This window comes from Myotis brandtii, unplaced genomic scaffold, assembly GCF_000412655.1.
Source record: "Myotis brandtii unplaced genomic scaffold, ASM41265v1 scaffold449, whole genome shotgun sequence".
Lineage (NCBI taxonomy): Eukaryota > Metazoa > Chordata > Mammalia > Chiroptera > Vespertilionidae > Myotis > Myotis brandtii.
Window position 1 is genome coordinate 520,076 of NW_005367171.1, and position 24,340 is coordinate 544,415.

Sequence of the window (24,340 nt, forward strand, 5' to 3'; positions counted from 1 at the left end):
CCAATTCAATCAAAAAGATTTGTGTATTGATGGGACTGGGAGACCTGGAAAATTCATTCATATTTGAACCCTGACTCCTTTCTCAGTGTCACTTTTTCCTTTCCACGTTTTGTAATATTCTTAGTGCAAAAGTGATAGTTGGCATTGAGGAAGGGAGGCGTAGGGCTCAAATTAAACCACATGTTAACTATATTTAAATAATACGTTGCCTTTTTTTCCAAAGGAATGTTTCCCAAATATATACTATAAGAGTATTCTTTATGCCATAGTGGAAGTAAGCGAAAATCCTAATAAATTGAACTAGTAAATCTAAAAATATCAGACACTCCCTTCTTTTGTTTACTTCCTTGTTCTTTTAAGCCACCATCTGTGTGGACAGCATATGTTCTAAGCGCTAAACAAATGGACACACATACACATGTGTAATAGAAAAATAACACATGCTTGCATTTGTCACAAAGTGATTGAAGGGGCAGTAAAGGGAAATATAATTGAGAAGCAGGCAGGAAAAGGTGGACAGGGGGAGTCAGTGTTAATAAGGATCCTTGTGATGTTCATGGACAAAATTACGTTAGACAGTTGGGGAAGGGTTTTCAGTGGTTGTGATCCATGATCCAGCACAACAGCACAACTGTTTTTCTACTTAGAGATTCATCTTTTAATTTTTTTCCAAAGTGGCAAAATGAGATTATGAATCATTTAAGGATTCCACTCTGAGTCATGATCATGGTGTCCAGAGAAATAATGTAGACTTCGGCTCTCATGCCTTCCCTCTCTTGGTTGCCTGGACTAGTTCACATCACTTCTGGGAAGAGCAACCCACATAGCCACAAGCAAATTTCTCAGTGTACTTTGTAAGTTACTCCAAAGACTTTTCCCAGAAAAGCCATTAACCAGACACAGAATAAAGTCATTATAAGTTTATTTTCCCTGCCTCCCAAAGGAGTATTGAGTTCACAATTTGGTGATGTAACAACTTAATTATTCTACTAATGATCGTATCTCAATTCACCTTCCTAACTGGATCCTAAAAGCTTAAAAGTAGAAAGTCTAACTCTCTAATGTTAGAGTATAAATGAAAAGATACCATGTGGTATAGCTATAATTGATTTTTGAAAAATTGTTATCAGACATATTAGAAATCATAGATCTAAAGAGCAGAGTTTCTTCTAATCAAACACACATTTGGAGATTTTATTTCCATGAGCCTATAGTTCGACAAAAACAGTTTTGGAAACTATTGTAGGCAGACTAGTGGCTTCTCAAAGATGTCCACTTTTTCATTGCCAGAAATTGTAAATGTGTTAGATTTGGTGGCAATGAGGAGTTAAGGTAGCTGATGGACTTAAGGGTGCAAAAGCTGACATTAAAACAGGGAGATATCCTAACTTATCTGGGTGGAACTAATGTAATCACAGGGTCCTTAAAAGTGGGAGAAGGAAGCAGAAGTGTCAGTGTCAGAGTGATGTGATATGATGTTGGAAACACCCACCTGGCCATTGCTGGCTTTGAAGATGGTGGGCTGAAGAGACAAGAAACTCAGGCATCTCTAGAACCTGGAAGAGGCAAGGGAATGAATTGGCCCTTAGAGCTTCCGAAGGTATGCAGCTCTGCTGACTCCTTGATTTCAATCCAGTGAAACTCATTTTGGGTTTCTGAGCTCCAGAACAGAAATATAATGAATTTTTGTTGTTTTAAGCCACTAAATTTGTGGCAATTTGTTACAGCTGTGATAGGAGACTAATACTGAAACTCATCTAGGTCCTTTCTCCCCCTTCCTTATTGAGGATTGATCGGTACATGACCACCCCAGAGATAAGAGGCCACAAACTCAGAAGTCACAGGGATTAATCAAGAAGATACCAAAATGAACAAAAGAACCAAATTACAGGTATCACTAGCCACTCCTTCCTTACCTCAGTCCCCTGACACCAGGAAGATATATGTCCCCCAACCCAGGTTCCATCTTGTAGAAGATAATGGTGAGGGAATTAAACTCTGGAAGCTAAAAGGATCATGTAAATTGAAAGAGACTGTTTAAATAGAGAAATCTAACAAAATGACAATTAGTAAATTCAAATTCCTTCCATCCACTGTTGGTGAAAGAGAGATTTTTAAAAATGAAAAAATAAATATTCCAAATTTTCTTGTACATCTGAATATAGTTCATTAATTTTCAACTAACCTAAAATAAATAAATACTCTGGACTAGCTCACTTTCAGACTTTCCTGAGTCCATTTATGACCAATAAGAATATTCCTGAAGACCCTGAGTTTTGTTTTTAAATCCTCACCAGAGGATATGTGTATTATTTTTTTTAGAGAGAGATGAAGGGGAAGAGATACAGAGAGAGAAACATCAATCGGCTGCCTCCCATATGTACCCCAACTGGGATCGAACCACAACTTAGGTATGTGCCCTGACTAGGAATTAAACTGGCAACCTTTTTTGGTGCATGGGGATGACAATCCAACCAACTGGGCTAGCTGGCCGGGGTGACCCTGAGATTTTTAACATCTTTCCTCAAATTTGCACTATCTGTGGACCGAATTGATAGGCAGGAAGCAGGTCCTGCTGAACACATCTCTGCTTCTCTTGTGAGAACCTTCTGTTTAACCTTGAACTTCCTCCATTGGAGTCACAAATTTTTCATTTATAAAAAGGCAGAGACACCTTTTTATATAGGTTAATAAAATAATATAGGTTTCAGGTGTACAATTCTATGGTACATCATCTGCATATTGTATTGTGCTCACACAAAGTTTGTGTTCACACAAAGTCAAGTCTCTTTCTGTCACCATTTATCTCCCTTATACCCTCATCTACCTCCTCCCACCCCCCTTTCCTCTGGTAATCACCATAATGTTGTCTGTATCATTAAATTGTTGGGTTTTTGTGGGGGGTTTTGCTTAATCCCTTCACCCTTTTCACCCAGCCCCACAACCCCCTGTTCCCTCTGGCAGCTGTCAGACTGTTTTCTATCTGTGAGTCTGTTTCTATTTTATTTGTTAGTTTATTTTGTTCCTTAGATTCCACATATGAATGAGATCATATGATACTTGTCTTTCTGACTGGCTTATTTCACTTAGCATAATGCTCTCCAAAATTTGAGTTTTCGCCAACTCTAACTAGAGGACACAAAATACATGGCTTTTAAAAATATATATTGAAACCAATATTTAGACCAATAATTAACTGCCAAAATCACTATAATGTACCTGCCCATTTTCTTCTTGAAAACTTAGAAGTACTTCCACTGATGCCATGGTAATTTCATTGCTATACAAAGGAAGAAATTGGGTGTGGGTTGGAATATAATAGGTGCGGGTGAGTATCCAAACATATATATTCTGCAGAAGGGAAACTTAGAAACACACGAGAGTTTTCAATATTGAAGTAATTATCATAAGACATCTTTGTGGTTTATGAATAAGTCAACTACAACTTGTATTTTAAAACCCCAGTGCTATTTTCTGAAATTTCCTTCTGATACTTAGAAGAAACCATATAACTTTGGAAAATGTGTATCATCTGAAAGTGTATTAACTACATTTCTTACAGGTCAACCATTTCCTTGCAAATATAATTGAAGAAGGATATTTGTAATGAAAGGTACATATTAAATTTCAGGACCAAGGTTTTCAACACTAAAATAATGAATACTCACACCATTTGCTGTAGAGTCAGTTTATTTTTAGTGGAACCAATTTCATAATGAGTCAACATTATGTCATTTGTAAAACATGCTAAATGACTTTGCTACTAAAAACACTTTAGGATTATATAAGTCTTCAAAACTTTATCATTTTGATGAGGATATGCCTCCTAGAAAAATTTTCATTTGTAATCCCAAGATATTTTTAATCTTATATGTTATTTACACATAGTTTAAATCTTCAATTAAATGAACTCCTTGAAAAATAATGTGTTCTGAACCATCAACCATCATAAAGTTAATCAGAAGGAAAAGGGATTTATTTTGAACTTTGACTATATCTGCAGCCTATCTATAAATGTACTTAGCCATGGGAGCGAGTTGGTTCCCCTATAAAGGCTCCTCCATCCCTCTGTACCTTTTAAAAGCTTTCCCTCTTTCTGGAATTGTGTAAACTATTCTTGGCTTACAAGGTCATCCTTCATTTCTTAATGTAAAACCTTCTTCAGTATATCTGATGCTGCTGCCCCATGAAACAGTATCTCATTCCTTCTGTAGAAGTTGCCACACAAAATCAGAACTGCATCTTTTTTTTTTATTTTTTATTTTTATTTTTTGCACCTTTTCCACCAAGCCTTTGTGCTTCTTGAGGACAGCGTCTAGTCTCTTGTGCTATATGGTGCCAAAATTTTTATAGACATTTATGTGTGGACTGATGATGAATTATGTGTTTTTTGTTTAAGGGGCAAATCAGAATTTTAAAGCTGTCTTACATTTATTTTATAGTTTTGTATTGATCTTCATTTGAATTGCCTGTTGGGGAATAGGTCTGGTGCCCCCACCCACTTGTTGCACCATCCCGCCGCTGCCAATGCCTGCCATGTTCCGTGCTCTGCCACCTGCTTCCGATGCCCACCATGTTCCACATGTGCCCCCTGGTGGTCAGTGCATATCATAGCGACTGGTTATTCAGTTGTTTGGTTGTTCCACCATTCGGTCTATTTGCATATTTGCCTTTTATTATATAGTATTGTATGTACCAAGTATTATCTATTTCCACTGCAACCTCTCTAGTTCAATGCACCAACTTAGTTTCTTGCCTGAATCGATGCCCACCATGTTCCACACGTGCCCCCTGGTGGTCAGTGCATATCATAGCGACCGGTTATTCAGTTGTTTGGTTGTTCCACCATTCGGTCTATTTGCATATTTGCCTTTTATTATATAGTATTGTATGTACCAAGTATTATCTATTTCCACTGCAACCTCTCTAGTTCAATGCACCAACTTAGTTTCTTGCCTGAACTAATGTGATTGCACCTCTTTTGAACTTTCTGCTTCCTTTTATCCTTCTATTACTTAACAATCACTAGCATCCCAAAGCACTTGAATGAAAATCAAAATGCACAGAGTAGACTATTATGACCTACCTGCATTGATCATCATTATGTGTCCAATTACAATTTGAATGCCACTTATACACCAAAATTTTACCACCTACCAGTCATTCAAAAATTCTGAAATCTCTGCTTTGAACACTTTTTCCACTTCTTCACCCTTTCCAACAAAGTTTAAATATCAGTTTATCCAACAGGGAGGCTTTCCCCGTTTTTCCTATGCTTATGTACTCTTTCACTGTAATCCATTATTTTATTTCATAATAGTTATAACCTGTAATTTATATTTGTTTTTTCATGTTGTTTGATGTAAATAGTAGTATAAATATTAAGCATTTATGAACAATAAATCTAGTTTCATATGTTTGAGCATACAAAAATAAATCTCTATATGCTTACAATGTTCTAAGTGGTTCAATGTATCAATTTATTTAATCCTCCTACCTTCACCATGATGAACACAATTGACCCTATTTTACAAATGTGGAAATGAGGTTTGCAGTGTTTATATACATAGAGTTAGTTGTAGAGCAGACAACAGAAGAGACAGAAGCAAAAATTCCCATCTCTGGACATTTGCTGCTCCTATAAGTTGCTAACCTTCCATGTCCTTATCTTTCATACTTGCTGAAAGTGGTAGACCTAACAGTACAATAACTAACATTTATTGAGTGTTTACTGAATGCAAGGACTTATTCTAGGAGTTTTAGATACATTGACTCATTTAAGTTCATTAATAAATCTTTATGAGATAGGCACCATGATCATACCTACTTCAAGATAAACTGAGAAAGAGAATTGCCCAAGATCACACAGCAGATACGTTATAGAGCACTCAAGTGCTAGCATATATTTGGTAAACACACACACACACACACACACACACATTCACACATACATGCACACACAGATCATTATGAAATAGAAGGCAAAAGGCTTGATGTCATCACTTTCTTATTTTTAACTGGTACAGTACAATCTTGGTGTACTTTTCATGTTTATATTTTAAATGAATATTATACTTCTTCCTATTGATAGAGGAAAGGTACACAATAAGAATAGAATCACAGTTGATTCATATCTATTTACTATAGTAACTAGAGATAAGAAATTTTTCTTACAGACCCTGGGAAACTATGGAGGACTTGTTGTAGAAGAAAAACAGAGTCATAAAGATAACTGACCTTGAAGTCCAGGTGGCTCTATCACTTAGAAAGAAGATATATTTTGGAAGCAGATAAAGGACATGACATGCCTGAAGGGAGACAAATGTCTGGGGCCTAATCTTTATGAGGACAGTGATAGAAAAAAGACCCTGGGAACTCACATAGTTTTAGATTTTCTCCCACTCTCCAACCCTATGTTAAAGTGATTTTTTCAGGTTAAAAATACCTGCTGCTCTCTCGGATCTTGGGCATCTGAATAAAAGCACCTCAAGGATTCATCTTTGTCTTGACTTATTGACTCTGGGAGCGCCAGGTAGTATGGACCCTATTGGTTCTGGTTTCACTACTTCACAACACTTAAGTCCAATTAAATATGCATAACTTTGCATGATTCCAGACTTATATAAAGCTTTAACATCTGGTTGACATGCTTCACATATTTAATGTGAAGCATGTCTGTTATAAGAACTTTAGAGGAAATATCAGAGAAAATTTTTAAGTTTGAACTTTGAACTTTGAAACAAAACTATGGTGTCTTGGGAAAATTACTTATGCTTCACCTGCTGTCAAAAAAAAAATAACAGGAAATTTAATTCTTTCTTGCCTATCCTGCCAACATAATTAAAACACACATCAGACTTGCCCATCATTGAAATGTTTCTTCTAGCTCTAGTTAGTTCATTGACTGAGACAAAATAATCTAAAGAAAACTAGACCTGAAGAAAAATATTTAAAAACTTACTTTTTAATTTTTTATTACATTTATTGGGGTAATATTGGTTAATAAAACTATAAAGGTTTCAAGTCAATATAGTCATGATATATTATAAAAGTGTACACATGTACAACTAACTTTAACTTATAAAATTGTACACCTGAAACCTATATAATTTTAGTAACCAGTCACCCCAATAAATTCAATAAAAATAAATAAGTATATCAAAAAAGAAACATTGATTGAATTTTAATATATTAATTATGATAATTTTTCAATGACAGTGTGGTTTTGATCTTAATGTATATTATATCATAAGGTTTCTTAATATTAAGCCATCCTTGAATTTTGGGTGTTATTTGAATTTTATCATTACAATGCACTTATTAATATTTAATACATTTGATCACATTATTATTTTAATTATAGAGAAATATACCTGCTATCATTTTATTTAGAATTCTTGTACTGAAATTTATATGTGAAATTTGTCTTCTTTTGTAAGCTGCCTTTATCATATTTTGGCGATTTTAATGGTGTTATCCTGAAGACTCATAAACTTAAATGACAGTTTTCTTTGAATTTTGTCATGGGTAAAATTTTCAAATAAATGTTTTCTACAGAGAAGTTCTCAATAACAATAATAGTAGCAGGCCTTGCCAGTGTTTTTCAGTCATTCAGTGTCAACCCATGAGCCAAGAGGTCATGGTTTGATTCCAGGTCAGGGCACATGTCTGGATTGCAGGCTCAAATCCCAGTAGCGGGAATGCAGGAGGCAGCTAATCGATAATTTTCTCTCATCATTGATGTTTCTATCTTTCTCTCTCTCTTCCTTTCTATGAAATCAATAAAAACATATATATATATATATTTTTTTAAATGGTGTTATTTGTATTTTTACTTTAATTATCTCAGAAAGGAAAAGCAGAGTTTTTCAGAGGTTACATGACATGTGATGATGTCATCATTCTGATGGCCGATAGAATACCTGCTTGTGTATTCTTGTCCTTTCTAAACTTCATTATAGCAGAGTCGTTTTAGAGATTAATTGTTTGTTCTCAGTAACAATACTGTGTTCCTGCTGTCTATCCTTGTTTGTGTCAGCTATTATTTTTTATAACCTAGTTATTGCCCAATCATTCCTTATTTTGAAATTCTCAAATTTCTTCCTTTTACACAAATAAGCAGAAAAAAGTAATTATACTTTCTGATCTTATTTTGCAATAATTGAAAGATTTTTTTTCAAAAATGTTTCTAAATTTTCTATAAAATTATTACTATTTTGAAAGTAATGTTTTAGTTTATGAAAAAATTAAAAATTATAATATACTTTCTTATATTTAAAGATGGATCATGGTCATAAACAAAGGAGGTTTGGAGACTTTCTCAACCATAGCTGCACTGCACAAAATCAGATATTAGAGAGTTCTCTAAGTCAAAGGAAGGGGGAATTTAATCCAAAGAAAGTGAATGAAAATGGAAATAGGCAACAGAATATGATATAGCCACATATTCCTTGGTTTTATAAATATTAATCTCATAATTTGTTTTGTCTTATGCAAAGAATATTTCAAATAGTTTTATGGTGTTAATTGAGTTATTGCAGCATTTTGAGACCAAGCATTCAGAATTAAAAAAATGAACTAAATTTTAATTGTAGAAGTGACCAATTGTAAAGTAATAAAATTGTTTCTTGTATCTTTTCAACCCAGAGCTGAAAAAACCACTGAGAATTTTACTGGATCAACTATATTATATGGACTGAGAAGTATATACCAAAAAAGAGAGACTGAGCTAGCATTACTAAATGTTACTAGATGAAGTCAGAAAAAAAAAAATCATAGTGAGTCTCTTTCTAATGATTCACTAACTCATAAAAATAAAAATATTTATCCAAAATATGAAGACTGAAGACAGTTAATATCACATCTATATAATTATACTTTTATCTTAAAAATGGACAAGTCTATAGATGACTAGCTAGTTTGTTTAATGGAATAATATTTTTAATTAAAACATACAAACTATGGTTTGTCAGATTAGGGTATTTGACAAATATATTCTCAAAATACAAAGTGCATCTTTTACTTTAAGGAAAACAACTAACAATATTTGACAAAATTCTAACTTTCAAGCAAAAAATTAGAATTTTAGAAACTAGAGTAGGAAAATGTTTCATAATATTATTTTAAGTTCCACATTTTACAACTAACCTTAAAAAACTATCAGTTTTTAAGGTTTGATGTTGTATTAAAAAAAAGTATTTGAAATGACCGTTAAAAAGCTATTTATATACTTCTTTAAAAATTTTAAGTATCGTTGGCATATAATATCTTAGTTTCAGATATACAATATTGTGATTAGACATTTTATCCTTTATGATCTGACCAATATCTGTCGCTGTGCAAAGCTATTGTGATATTATTGGCTATATTCTCTGTTCTGTACCCTATCTACCTGTGTCATATTTATTTTATAGCTGGAAGTTTGTAACTCTTATTTTCCTTTACCTTTTTGTCCATCCTTTCTCCCTCACCTCTCTCTAGCAACCATCAGTTTGTTTTCTGTATCTATGAGTCTGTTTCTGTTTTGTTTGTTAATTTGTTTTGCTGGGGGTTTTTTTAGACTCTGCATATAAATGAAATCATTTTGTTTTTTTCTTTCTTTTTCTGACTTATTTCACTTAGCAAAGTACCCTCTAGGTCCATCCATGTTGTCACAAATGGCAAGATTTCATTATTTTGAATTTCTGTGTAAGATGAGATTTTCTTCATATGCACCAACATAGCAACATCTCTCAACAGATTGAATAAAGAAGCAGCTAAAGCCCGGCCAGTCTGTCAGTGATTGAGACCTATGAACCAGGAGGTCACGTTCCTTGCCTGGTCAGGGCACATGCCCAAGTTGCAGGCTTGATCACCAGTGGGAGGCATGCAGGAGGCAGCTGATCAATGATTCTCATAATTTATGTTTCTATCTCTCTTTCCCTCTCCCTTCTTCTGTGAAATAAATAAAAATATATTAAAAAAGAAACAGCTATAAGAATTCAGCTCTCTTATATTAAGTCATTTAGTAAATAGATTTGTAAAAATAGAAAATAATTCCACTCTTCTCATTAAGTATTTTTTTGGAAAATATAGGTATTCTTCATAAAAGGTATATACATTAACACATGAGATTCATTATTGTTATCTTAATGAATTACTTAAAGTATATCTTAGTTTTAATTTTCACTGTGGTAAATACTGATAGGTGTACCCTGCATATATTCTTGGGGTCCTTAAAATATCAATAATGTTAAGAATATAAAGTGTTCCGTGAGAAGTGCTGTTTTGTGGGAAGAACATTTCAGCAGCGAGAACAGCTGGTAAAGGTCCGGAAGTGGGAACTGTCTTGGCGTAGTTGAAGGCTGGGGTAAAGTCGCAAATGTCTACAGCATAAGGGAGAAGGGGAAAAAAATGAGTTGGGGTCTAGGACTTCAGCCAGAATCATCTCATTTACGATCCCACAAACTGAAAGCAAGGAATAAAGAAGGGGAACTGGCACTACCAGATATTATTTAAGAAATAAAACTAAAACAATGAGGTCACAGAAACTTAAAGCTTGAACTATCTAAACTTCATGAATGGCTGGTGAAAATATATTTTCATATACCATTGATGGGAGTGATAATCAGGAGAACATTGTGGAGGCGATTAGGCAAAAATGGCATCGTTTTAAAATTTGCACATACATTTTTCCAGAAATTCTACTTTTGGGATTGTCCTTAAGCTATATAATGCACTGGTGCACAAAATTTGCTCACTAAAGCATTGTTCTTCATAACAATGAAGTAATCAAAACAAAACACTAACATTGAACTACTGAATGAAACACTCAACATTGAGCAAAGACATAATTTTTGATACAGTCATACACTAGGGTATTTAGTAGCCATATAAAACATAATACAAAGTCATATGTATTAATAAGACAAGATAAATATTTTAGGTGAAAAGTGCAAGATATATAGGACAAAAGAGAGCGAGAGAGATGAAATTCTGTTATATATATAGAAATGTCTGAAATTTCTGAAGTAATAAAATCTAAACAATGATAACTTTTTAAAAAATATATATATTTTATTGATTTTTTTTACAGAGAGAAAGGGAGAGGAATAGAGAATTAGGAACATCGATGAGAGAGAAATATCGATCAGCTGCCTCCTGCAGACCCCCCACTGGGGATGTGCCCGAAACCAAGGTACATGCCCTTGATCAGAATCCAACCTGGGACCCTTCAGTCCACAGGCTGACGCTCTATCCACTGAGCCAAACCAGTTAGGGCCAATGATAACTTTTAAGGATTGGGATTGGAAATTCAGTTGAGTACAAGTTATTTTTACCTTATATCCTGTTAAATATGTCAGTGTGTTATGCCATTCATGTATATTATTTTTATAATGCAAATGAATGAATGAAATAGTAAAATAAAACCTATTATTGATAATTCTGAAAATATATTCCAGGAGAAATGGAATCAATTATAGAATGAGTTTTAAAATATACATCCATATTAGCATAAGGACTATGAGGATGAAAGCTAGTTTCATGGCTCATAAGAAATGCTGAAATTAAGAATGGTACTAAGATTGATGTGAGGAGAGAAAAAATTCTAATCCACTCTTTATTGTCTGATTTGAAAATACAAACCACTATTAAAATGGTATTTTCATTTAAAATGTCTATTGACAAAAGCAGAGTATACAAATTAGTTATAACTAATTTGAAGAATAAAATTCTATTGTATATGATAGTGGTTTACAAATTATAAGAGAAAGCAATTGTTCATTTTAATATTAAAAAATAAACACTACATATGGTACATCTATATAATTGAGTTTCATCTACTAAGTAGAGGCCCAGTGCACGGGATGTGTGCATTGGTAGGGGGGCGTGGCCTGAGGGGATCGGCCTGCTGTGGGAGTGCCGCTCATCCTGCCCTCTGAGTGACTGCTCATCCTGATCAGCCGTCCCACTGTAGGAACACACTGACCACCAGGGGGCAACTCCTGCCTTGAGTGTCTGCCCTCTGGTTGTCAGTGCACGTCATAGCAACTGGTCAACTGGTAGTTCTGGTCATTCTGCCCTTCAGTCACTGGGCTTTTATTATATAGGATTAACAATGACATCAGTGAATAATATTTAATGATATATAAAAGTATCCACAGCTAGTTGTTATGTGGAAAAGGATACAAAACCATAAACATAATATCTTAATATTATTGTGATAACCAAAGTGTCTGTAAGTTTGTATGTATACGTACTCACACCATAATAAAAAACACAGAAACATTGTTATCTTTGGGCTAGAGTATTTGTTTTAATGTTTTTCCTGTAAGTATTCTCTAAATGTGCTAAAATTTTTATTTTCTTCTTTTCCCCTGTATTTTGCAAATGTGCTAAATCAAACTACTTTTATGTAATTTGTAATAAGAAAAAGTTGAGTTTGTAACCCCAATATATAAGATAATGAAAATGGAACTTTCTCCTCTAATAATAGGGAATTGTCATTCTATTTCATCATGTTCTATGCTCTCGGAGGACTTTACTTATGTGGGTGCAGTCACATATCACTGTATACAGAGTGCAGGGAAACATGGATTGCCATCCATTTAGCCAAAATGCAGAACAATGCCACAGTTTGGATGGATTACTGGTAACACGTTAACTTTAGTTTTTCACATGAGAATAAAAAGACCTGTCTCAGAATTTGTTTAATACCCATCGATTAGATAATCTTTGAGATTTATTTCAAATCTGTGGTTCTATAAATCAATGAATAATAACCAATAACACCTATAAGACATTAAGCATTTCAATGTATCAATCCCTTATATCATGCCAGGACTTGTACCAATTGCATTATACACATGGTGTCTTTTCCTGCATTTTTTAAAATGAAAACACCTAACCTATCAAGTTACTTTCATTTTTTTCGTTTTACTCCTGGCAGGTTGCTTCAGAAAGTTTCTAATCTGTATCTTTCCACAAAATCTGGGTTCTATTGTTTCCTATTCCAGGACTGACTTTTCAGAGTTCACTAGCTAGCCTGGGACAGGCAGTATCTGCATCAACATGGTTATGGCAAATGAAACAGTCACGTTGTGGTGGGCCAGGGGGTCTGACAAGTCCAGGGTAGGACTCAGAATGAGGGGGGTAAAGTCATCATAATGGTGCTCATCATCCCTGCTGGTCTCAGGTAACAGAGGGAATCCAGTTGGTGAGCTAAGGAGCAACTCAATCATTTAAAAATGGTTATTGATAAAACCTCTCACTTTCATTACCACAAATGATCTGACTCCCCATGTACCAGGATGGAAAGCTCATATGTCACCCAGAGGTCTAAAATGTAGAGGTGGCTGTGTGTGTGTGTGTGTGTGTGTGTGTGTGTGTGTGTGTGTGTTATACACATAAAGAAAGTAGCCCTGGCCTGTGTGGTACTTACTTGGTTGAGTGTTGTCCCATGCTGTTCAATTCTCAGTCAGGGCACATGCCCAGATTTTGGCTTGATCCCAGTTAGGGGGTGTGCAGGAGGCAGCAGATCAATGTTTCACACTCACATCCATGTCTCTCTCTCTCCCTTTCCCTTTCTCTCTCTCTAAAAAATCAATTAAAAATTAAACAAAAAGGAAAGAAACTGCTGCTTAGTTAATTTTTGCCACTTAAAAACGATTTCCTAGTTAATATTTCAGGGCTTTCTCAACTGACATTAATATCGCCTATAAAATATTTCAAACTGATTATATTAACTATCTTGTCTCAGCTCTGTCCTGTCACCCTCTTCCCAACAATTGAAAATGTTGATGATTTTGTTTTTCCATTTACTTGGTAGTTGACGTTTAGCAAATTATTTAGAATTTCTGAGTCTCCATTGCTGAAAATGTGTTAATAATACTTATATGGATTTTAAAGCTTAAATTTTAGAAAAAAAATGTTATTGCTCTTTAAAGAAAAGTCCTAGGAGTAGATAGCTAGAATGTTTTAAAGAAAAATTCAGATTATATAATTTGACAAACTCAAAGTTAATGTTCAGAATTGTTTTAACTATCCTCTTAAACTGAGCCTCTTAATTATGTGATTAATCATTTTGTCTTTTTTCTTGATTTCTTCATTTTCTATATTATAAAACTAATGTCTTCCTATAACTTTCCTAATATAATTATAAAATATACTATATATCACCTCACCATTCTATGTTACTTTCAAGAAAATTGTTATTTCTTTTCTAATGATTCTATGACAAAAATAAGGCATTTACCCCAATTTTAATTTTTCAGGCAAAAACATTAGTGGTAATGAAAATTAAATAGTTTTTTATAGGTTTCATAGTTAAAAATGAGATATTTAAATTATTTTAAAGGGAAAATTCTTACAATATGACAACTTATATTAAAATATCTATTTCTAAGAGTTCCCATAAACCTGAATAAATGAAAATTTTGGAGGAAAAAAACTCCTATACATACAGCTGATACAATCACAAAATGAAATAGACAAGCAAATGAGTAGATCTATAAGCATGCATCAGAAACTGACAACAAAAGATATATCAAACCAGGCCTTTGAGAGATTACAACGTTGCATAATTTTTAGTTTTGAAAAGTATATCCAAGCATTCAGTGACAGAGTGAAAGATCATTGCTCTGTGATATTTTAGTATACATTTTTATCTCTTTTATGCTTTTTGGCAGTAAGCTATAGAATACTATCCCTAAGTAAGATTTTGGATGAATTCCTAAATTAAATCCACAAAATGAGAAACAGGCAGAACATTGCCGATTGGTTCCAGACCTGAAAAGCATAAAGCATGTCTCCTTAATATTAGAAGCTGGAGAGGTTGATATCTATCATTTGTATCAGGCTGTAAATAATGCACTTTTATATTTCAGAAACTAATGTAAGTTACTCTCCTGGCCAAAAATTGTTAGTCCTAATAAATCAATATAGATTTCAGGAGTAATAAGCAAAAAGAATTCAATTCCTCTGAGTCTGCTCATTTGCATTTTCCTGAAATTATTCTGTTTATGTTTTATGAGACCTTTAGATGAACATGACAGTTGGCTGAGAGAATCACATTTAATTTTTGCCACAGCTTACAGAAGTGAAGAGCTTTGTAAGAAAAATGTTTTCACTCTAGATTGCCTCCCTTGCAGCAGGACTCAGGTTTTGGTGAAAAGCTATGACATTTGGGCTAGTGAAGCATGTATCGCTCTCCCATTCCATAGGGAATGTACTGGGCTGTCCTTGCTCACCAGTCCACCTGCACTTCATTAGAGAGCAGAGCATTCACATGCCACACCACAGGATCCCACAATGACATAACTCCATTCAGAGACTGGCGTGACTGGGCTGGGTCTCCCCCCTTCAGCTCTTGTATCACTAAGAATCTGGCAGCCAGTTCCGCCCTGACAGAGTTTACAGCATATATTGGTGGATTCTTGTTCATACTGCATCTGCTTTAAGAATTAACGAAAGCAGTCAAGACTGTAAGGTAAGTGCTGTTTAACTATAGCACTGGGGACGCTGGCTGTTCGGGACAGTGTTTATTGTAACAGGAACAGAAAAAGTTCTAGAGCAACTTTGCCAATTGCTATTCAACAGCAAATCCATACTTCTGAGCATTTACTCTCACACTTTTCTTAATATGTTTTCCATGACTTATGGATTTAAGAGAAAGTTTTTACAATATATGCTGTGTTGCTTGACAAAGGAAGTTATAAAAAGTTTCAGGGTTGGAATGAGACACTATTTAAACGAGACAGTAAAAATGTATGGCAATGAAAATATTTGTTATTTTATGCTAATGAGTTATATATGTTAGTATTTTTACAATGAATTTTGCAGCAAAGAAAGGTCATGTTAAGCAGTATTAAAAATATTTTTGCCACATACATATTGCTATCGTTTGTTACAATTTGCCATAAATATTTTATGTTGTGATAAAATGTGAGCTTAAGGACATAGACCCTCTTTTGGATTACTTATTTCTATTTTGTTAATTTTAAAGATGTTTTTTGGATGTATGTTTTTAAATGGATATGTTTTGAAGAAATTCTGGGAAACATTTTTTTTAAAAGCATTTCCTCCATAACCACAGGTATTTGCCAAAACTGGGAGGAAAGTAAATAAAGTGCACTTTTGCTTCATAGTGGAGTCCTTATACAGCTACAAACTCTCTTTGGATTCATTCTGCCAAAAAATATGAAAGCATGTTTTTCATTGCTATTCAATCCATTATAGTTACCATGTCTATTTTAGTGTATACTGAAATAAAATAAACTCAAAGCTTATTAATAAAGCAAGACAAATCTTTACAACATTAACATACTGTACCTTATATTGCAATATTAATTATGCTCATTGCCAAGTCTTGTCAACTAAATTAAATGAATCCATCATTTTCTTGGGGAATAAGTTAGTTAAAAATCTAGTTACAAATTACATCGTGTTAGCTATCAGTGTTTCTAACACCTTTTTTTAGTGTTTCATCTGCTAAAATAAAGTGCCTTGTAATTCCACGTTAAAGCAAAGGTGTTTAAACTTCCTAATACTAAAAATCCTACTTATCCCAAACTCCCTAGATCCAAAAGCTTATACCATACTTCTCACAGGAAGATCTATTGCCTATGGCATGTAGATGGTGCTTCACATTAAGGATTTCCCTCTCAGAGTTACCAACTTCTCCTCAGCCATAGCTTTCATTCTAGGAAAGTCCAACTCTTGTATGCTATTGTCCTTTACCTAAATTTCTGACCTTGTATTCTCCAAACAATTAAAATATACTTTATTGAGCCTCACCTTGGAAACATGTTCTTACTAGATCATTCTTACATATTGTTTTAATTTATATTCTCAATTTTATCCATTCTTCCATGGCTCCTAATGCCACTGTAAAATACAGACTTTGCTCAATGCCCAGATCACTCCCACTTCCACTCTGAAAGAGCACTAATAGCCAAATAAGTGAACCATGCCTTCTTAAATTTTGGCATGAAGAAGGTAGAGAACTTGTGAGTCATTGACAGAAAGGAAAACTTTAATTCAAAACTTGGAAAAGAATATCTTTTTTTCTATTAAGTTGGATCACTTTCTAGGTTTAAAAATCTTTAGAACTTGTGACATTTTTCTGATTAATAAACATTAGTTTTACTAAAACTTATATACTAAGTATTAATTTCAGAATTACAGTTTTGTAATGTGCCTGAAAGTCTGGAATGCTAAACAAAAGTTGAAATAATATCCATGCACACCCTACTAAGAATTCTGTTACCTTCCCTCAGAACCAACAACAATAACCAGACATTTTTAAAGGAATGTACTCCCCCCTCCCATATCCCTCCACCTTGCCACCCTCCATCTCTGGCCACACAAGTTAAGAACAGCTTTCCTTCCAGCAAAACCACAGGTTGCTCATGTTCCCAGTAAGGGTCTTCTTAATGAGACATTTTAATGATGTTGAATGCTAGGGTAAAAGGTACAGTTTACAATTGTCTCCTAATTTTCATTTTTTGTGGTTTTGAAGGATGTTCTGCGAGAGTGTTTTAGCATGGTGGTCAATGGGCACTACCCAGACACCTCTTACAGGAAATCATTGAATTAAGGAAGGACCTGGAGAGATTGTCTGGATAGGTTAGGCCTGGCTTGCCCAGTAGGGGGCGCGTGTGTATGCAATCTAAGCCTAAATTGTTCACCTCCTCACAAGTTGTACACATACATCTTAAACCTCATGCTTAAATAAAAATTAAAAAGACATCCTTAGATTCATAAAAAAAAAAACCCCAAAACAATAAAATACACATCTTTCTAATAAATTTAACATTGTAAATTGAATATTCATTCACTTACTTAAAGTGTACTATTTTATTATATGTTTCCACTTTATTTAGGATTCAAAGCATTCGCCAAAAATGAATCTCGGTGCATTTACTCTGCTATTAGCACTAATCAGTGGTGCCAGCGGCCATTACTATGATGATTATGATTTTCCCCTATCGATGTATGGGCAATTATCTCCAAACTGCGCCCCAGAATGTAACTGCCCTGCAAGCTATCCATCGGCCATGTACTGTGATGAGCTGAAATTGAAAAGTGTGCCAATGGTGCCTCCTGGAATCAAGTACCTTTACCTGAGGCACAACCAGATTAACCATATTGATGAAAAGGCCTTTGAAAATGTAACCGATCTACAGTGGCTCATTCTAGATCATAACCATCTAGAAAGTTCTAAATTAAAAGGAATTTTCTCTAAACTGAAACAACTGAAGAAGCTGCATATAAATTACAACAACCTGACAGAATCTGTGGGCCCACTTCCCAAATCTCTGGAGGACCTGCAGCTTACTCATAACAAGATCACAAAGCTCGGCTCTTTTGATGGACTGGTGAACCTGACCTTCATCCATCTTCAGCACAATCAGCTGAAAGACATTTCAGCTTCTTTTAAAGGTCTTAAGTCACTTGAGTACCTTGACTTGAGCTTCAATCAGTTGACCAAATTGCCTTCTGGTCTCCCAACATCTCTTCTAACTCTCTACTTAGACAACAATAAGATCAGCAACATTCCTGATGAATATTTCAAGCGTTTTAAGGGACTGCAGTATCTGCGTTTATCTCATAATGAATTGGCCGATAGTGGAATACCTGGAAATTCTTTTAATGTATCATCTCTGCTTGAGCTGGATCTCTCCTATAATAAGCTAAAAAACATACCCACTGTCAGTGAAAACCTTGAAAACTATTACCTGGAGGTCAATCAACTTGAAAGTAAGTAGAAAGCTGTGCTTGTGTTTGATGGATGTATCTGAATGTTTTTAAACATGTAAGCTGTGCAACACAAATATTGATTGCATCTGGCGCCACTTAAAAAAATAATTAAAATGCCAATAAAATATCCATCTAATTCAAATATAGAAAATTCTAGCTTAGTTATTTATCCATTATCTGGCCTTTCTTTCGAGTGTCCAGATAAGAAACCAAAAGGATCATAGAATTTAATCCTTAATTTCTTCAAATTTAATATTCTGGGCTAATTAATCCTGCTGTGTCATTGCTTGATATTTATCTACTATTTGCCTCCTCCATGACGTAGATTTGTGTCCTACATTTATTTCTTGGCAAGATCTAGCTGAAGGGGGAACAAATGAGTGCCGAGGAGGCATGGCTAGCAGAGGCTTTCAAGCCTCCCTCCGGCTTATCCCCAGAGCAGCCCTGATATCCTCATGGTCTTCTCTGACATCTTTACTTGGGACTCAACATGGTATTCTGCAATCATGACCATCATCTATCTCTGTTATCTCTGTTATGATGTGTGTGGCTTCCCAATGTTCTTATGAGTCTGTGAGGAAGATTAAGGAGGGAAGGTACATGATAAGGATTTGGAACATTTTAAAAATAGTATTACAGAGCTCCTTTTCTTATACACAACCCTCCACCACATTGGATTTTCCCACAGTTTCTCCTCCCTTTCTCTTGATGATATAGTTTATTTTTCATTTATTTTCTGGGTGGGAGTTTGACCTGATCCACTTGGACTATTTATGCCCTCTTCTTGTCTTCTGGGGGCATTTTCAATTTGAGCAATACAGATTTCGGTGGGAAATGTACATTTACCGTCCCCCACCTCTCTCTTTATCAGAGCTTGGCAGAAGAGAAACCAATGGTCTTGGACAAACTTGCTAAAAGAAAAATCAAGTGGGAAACACTGATTCACACATAAACAATTGTATCTGCTAAATAATCTATTCAAATTGAGCATCTTTATGCCATGAAAGTTAGTTGTCTTGTCATACTGGATGAAAATATTGATATTCCTTTTAGAAAAATTGCACTGTGCCTTATTAACATGATAATTTCTAATTCTACAAGTTTCCTGTAACTCCTAAGGTGGTGAGGGTGATCTCATGAAGGAGACCATGATTGCCAACTCTAAAATGCCACATGCTTTTTCTTATATCTGGAAAACTTGCTTCTCATACAATACACAGTCAAGCTATCAGAGCTGGACCCTTACAATTGTTTCTAGTAAAAAACTCACTATCTGGCAATATAGGATCCCACAGTATAAACATTTGTGGTTAAGAGTATGGCTACTTAGACTAGCCAACATGCTAATGGGATTTAAGATGTTTTAGGATTTGAGGGCTGAAGAAATTCTGTTAGACATGGTGGGTAGAGATTAGCATCAGGGGCAGGGTCACCTCATTCTCTGAAGTAAGAAAGGGAAGAGCTACAGATGCAGGAGAATTTGGAGGAGTAACAATAAGGCCTCATTATGTGAGTGAGAGAAGGAAGAGTCAATGTGGGAGATGGAAAAGGTGGTCTATGGATGAAATGCTGACAGGCACTCAGTGCCAAGCTGAGATAGAGACCACAGTGCCCAGCATATATGGTCATTTGGAAATGAATAGTGTCCGCCCTTCCTTCCTTGACCTGGACATTTAGGTATACCAGGTATACCTTGCAGGTATTGTTGCCATTTGTCTTTGCATGCATTTCTTTGACTTAGTTTATTGTGCCATGTAATACTTATGTATATCAATTGTCTACATTTTCTTAGATAAAAGACCCCCTTTATGTTTCTCTACTATTAGAAAATCTATAGCCAAAACTATTTCTCATCTTTCAGACTTGCAAGTCTAAGACACTAGCTTAAATCACAGACCTTTCTATGGTGACATAATTTGAAAGAGAAAAACCCACAAAATTTAAAGGGTACCAGTAATTATTTAGTATATATTATGTGCTAACCCTCTGTGAGGTGCTTTGCATACCTTCATTGATTTAATATTCATGCAACACAGTGTGATGGATATATTATGTCTAACAAGAAGATCGCATCAATATTCCAAAGTCACCCATTTGGTAAATGGCAAAGGTAGAAAATTAATATAGGCCTAAGGCCATGTTTTATCCCATTGTTCCATACTTCCTTAGTGGAAGGTAGCATAGCAAAGATCTCTGCAATTTGACTAATGACTTATTTAAGACAGTATCATAGAGGTAAGAAGCAGAGTGTGTTTGGGCTTCCACTGAAGTCACTGTTGATTAGAATTTGAGAATAAAAGAAAATATCAAGACAAAGGACTAGATAAGGTTAATCTGAAATAGACTTGAGCAAACATAAACAGCTTCTATGTACACACATAAACCATGCAATCTAGTAACAATCTTTGTTTCCATTAAAAACTAAGTCAGTTTTTCTCTTGTGGCAGCTTTCTAACCACAGGAAAGGACGTGGCTCAGATGGTGGTCATTCCATGACTTGGATTTTGCCTTGGAGCTTTGAATCTGTCATGATGTGTGCCAGCAGGAAAACACTTAAGAGGTCATCTAGTTAACCCTTCAAATTTCCAGATGCAAAAGCTCAGGATGCTTATACAACAGCACAATTTTACATATCATCAGTCTAAATATTTCTAAAAATTCTTAGATAGTATTATGCACTTAGTCTTTCTAATCTAAGAACTTACAATAAATATCATTCTTTGAAAAATTTAATTGACCATCCTGACCCACCATAGTTACTTTACTAAATATTTTTGTATCATTTGGTAGTCTGAAATATTTCGTTAGTAATTTCGAATTCAAATATACACCAAATAAATGACTTTAAAAAAGGGGGCAGAGGGGGAAGAAATCCTATTAGATATTATTATGGACTTGTAAAAATTTTAATGACTATTTTAAGCCATGTAATAAAAAAGAAAATATTATTAAAATCTTTTATTCTTTATTTTCCAGAGCTTGAAGTAAAGAGCTTCTGTAAGATCCTGGGACCACTATCCTACTCCAAGATCAAGCATTTGCGCTTGGATGGCAACCGTAATATCACCCAAACTAGTCTGCCACCTAATATGTATGAATGTCTACGTGTAGCAAATGAAATCACTATCACTAATAATTAATTTCAATTATATTGAGGTGTATCCTGGAGCAACATCTTATGCTTGTATTTTTGTGTGTTGGTTTTCATAGTGTCCATTTTTGTTGTTGTTTATTACTTCCATGAATTTTAAATTCTGAGAGAAAATGTTTTGTAAACATTTTACTACTTTTTTACAAAGAAAAGATGAAAAGCAGGCCTATTTCATCACAAGCACGACACATGCTCACACATATACAACAAACAATGCGTTAATTGTAAATTTAGTGCTTTTTACATCTCATTGTCAAATGATGTGCAAAGCCTTTTACTGTTTGCATGGAAGTCAGCTGAGTTTTATAATCTCTAAATGTTAACTTAATGTGCCCAAAAGTATGGAATACATAAATATGGATGTTTACTGTCTTTAATCAAATTATCTTAATACGCTCAAAGTTGTTCAGCTGAAAAGCAGGTGGTAAATTTTGAGACCAATGATTTTGTGAAATACTAAAAAAAATTCGTGAAGCCACATACATTTAAAGCAGAATTGTTAGTATTAAGAATATATATAGTTACCTAGAAAAACTTTCTGGAATTATTTTTCACTTTAAAATCTTATGTATGTTTCTTTTTTTTATTATTTGCATGTTATGTTTAACAAGCTAATAGTAAAATAAAACATAGCAAATGGCATCACTGTGTTTGACTTCTTATAAAATTCATCTCTCTCATATATAAAATACAGTCATGTACCATATAATGATATTTCAGTGAATGATGGATCACATATACAATGATGGTCTCATAAGATTATAATGGAGCTGAAAATGTTCTATAGCCTAGTGATGTTATAGCCATTATAACATCATAGCAGAACACATTACTCCTGTGTTTGAGGTGATGTTTGTGTAAGCAAATCTACCACAATGCCAGTCATATAAAAGTATAGACACACAATTATGTATAGTACATACTTGGTAATTATGATAAATAGGTTATTGGTTTATGTATTTATCATGTTATACTTCTTATCATTATTTTAGAATGTATTATTTTTTACTTATTAAACAAAAAAGTTCCCTGTAAAGGAGAATACCATGTTATGTCAGCCTCATACACCTCCTGTTTATGTCTCTTGTTTGCATATTTTCTCTTGTGCTTGATTTAATCTCATGTTGTTTTATAACTTTAGTGGAGCCTAAATGCACAGTGTGAATAAAGTCTATAGCAGTATACAGTGGTGTCCTAGGGCAGTGATGGCAAACCTATGACACGTGGGTCAGAGGTGACACACGAACTCATTTTTTTGGTTGATTTTTCTTTGTTAAATGGCATTTAAATATATAAAATAAATATCAAAAATATAAGTCTTTGTTTTACTATGGTTGCAAATATCAAAAAATTTCTATATATGACACGGCACCAGAGTTAAGTTAGGGTTTTTCAAAATGCTGACATGCCGAGCTCAAAAGGTTCGCCATCACTGGCCTAGGGCTTCACATCCACTCACCATTCATTCACTGACCCACCCAGAGCAACTTTCAGTTCTACAAACTCCGTTAATGGTAAGTGCCCCATACAAGTGTACCACGGTTTATCTTTTGCACCATACTTTTTACTGTTCCTTTTTTATGTTTAAATACACAGATACTTACCATTGAATTACAGTTGCCTAAAGTCTTCAATACAATAATTTGCTGTACAGGTGTATACCCTAGAAGCAGTAGGCTATACCATTAGTCTAGGTTGTGTAGTAGGCTGTACCATCTAGGTTTGTGTGAGTGCACTCTATAATGTTCACACAATGTCAATATTGCCTAAAGGTGAATTTTCCAGAACATATCCTCACTAAGTGGTGCATTACTGTATTAGATCAAAATTCAAAAAACATCTCTAATCTGCATTATATTACTCATGTTAAATAGAATTTACTGCTAAGTAAATTGTCTGCTTCTAACTTCTACTTACAAAGAGTTTTAAACACACCTTACATTATGTGTCCAGATCCCAATTCTAATTCGTGAAGTGAGGGGTTCCCCACCACCGCCAAACAATTCTCTGGACATCCAGTGGGTATCCTACAATTCAACTCAATTTTGACACTATCATTGTGGAGACAGTGTCAGATTTGACAGATTAAGACTGTATCCTTTCTTCAGATGCCAGTAACAACCCCAGGTCCTGCACTTCTAACAACTGGCTATAAAATAGAGGTTTCCCAACACCTGCTCCTCATGTTTGATTATTTATAGACTAGCTCACAGAACTCAGGAAACTTGCTTACTCTCTAGATTATAAATCTATAATAATAAAAGCATAATATGCTAAATAGACCAGACAACCTTCTGGAAGAAGCCGGTGGCCAAGGGAAGCCCTGGCCCCCCATGGCAGCCAGGGAAAGAAAGGCCTACTCTTGCACAAATTCCGTGCATCAGGCCTCTAGTCTCTCTCTCTCTCTCTCTCTCTCTCTCTATATATATATATATATATATATATATATAT

The 24,340-nt window shown here is 34.6% G+C and overlaps 1 protein-coding gene across 1 annotated transcript; it reads left to right on the forward strand.

Moving 5' to 3' along the window:
* Positions 1-15,236: 15,236 nt before the first annotated feature.
* LUM (lumican) lies at positions 15,237-22,941 on the forward strand. Its single transcript, XM_005874644.2, has 3 exons — positions 15,237-15,466; positions 17,862-18,738; positions 21,715-22,941. The coding sequence occupies exons 2-3, from the start codon at positions 17,883-17,885 to the stop codon at positions 21,876-21,878; spliced, it is 1,020 nt and encodes a 339-aa protein (XP_005874706.1). The 5' UTR covers positions 15,237-15,466; positions 17,862-17,882; the 3' UTR covers positions 21,879-22,941.
* The last annotated feature ends 1,399 nt before the right edge of the window (positions 22,942-24,340 follow it).

Excerpts from the sequence above, each read along its gene's own strand:
- LUM (XM_005874644.2), top strand. The coding sequence starts at position 17,883 with ATGAATCTCGGTGCATTTACTCTGCTATTAGCACTAATCAGTGGTGCC. Across the intron at positions 18,739-21,714 it reads GGAGGTCAATCAACTTGAAA|AGCTTGAAGTAAAGAGCTTC; the intron begins GTAAGTAGAAAG and ends TTTATTTTCCAG.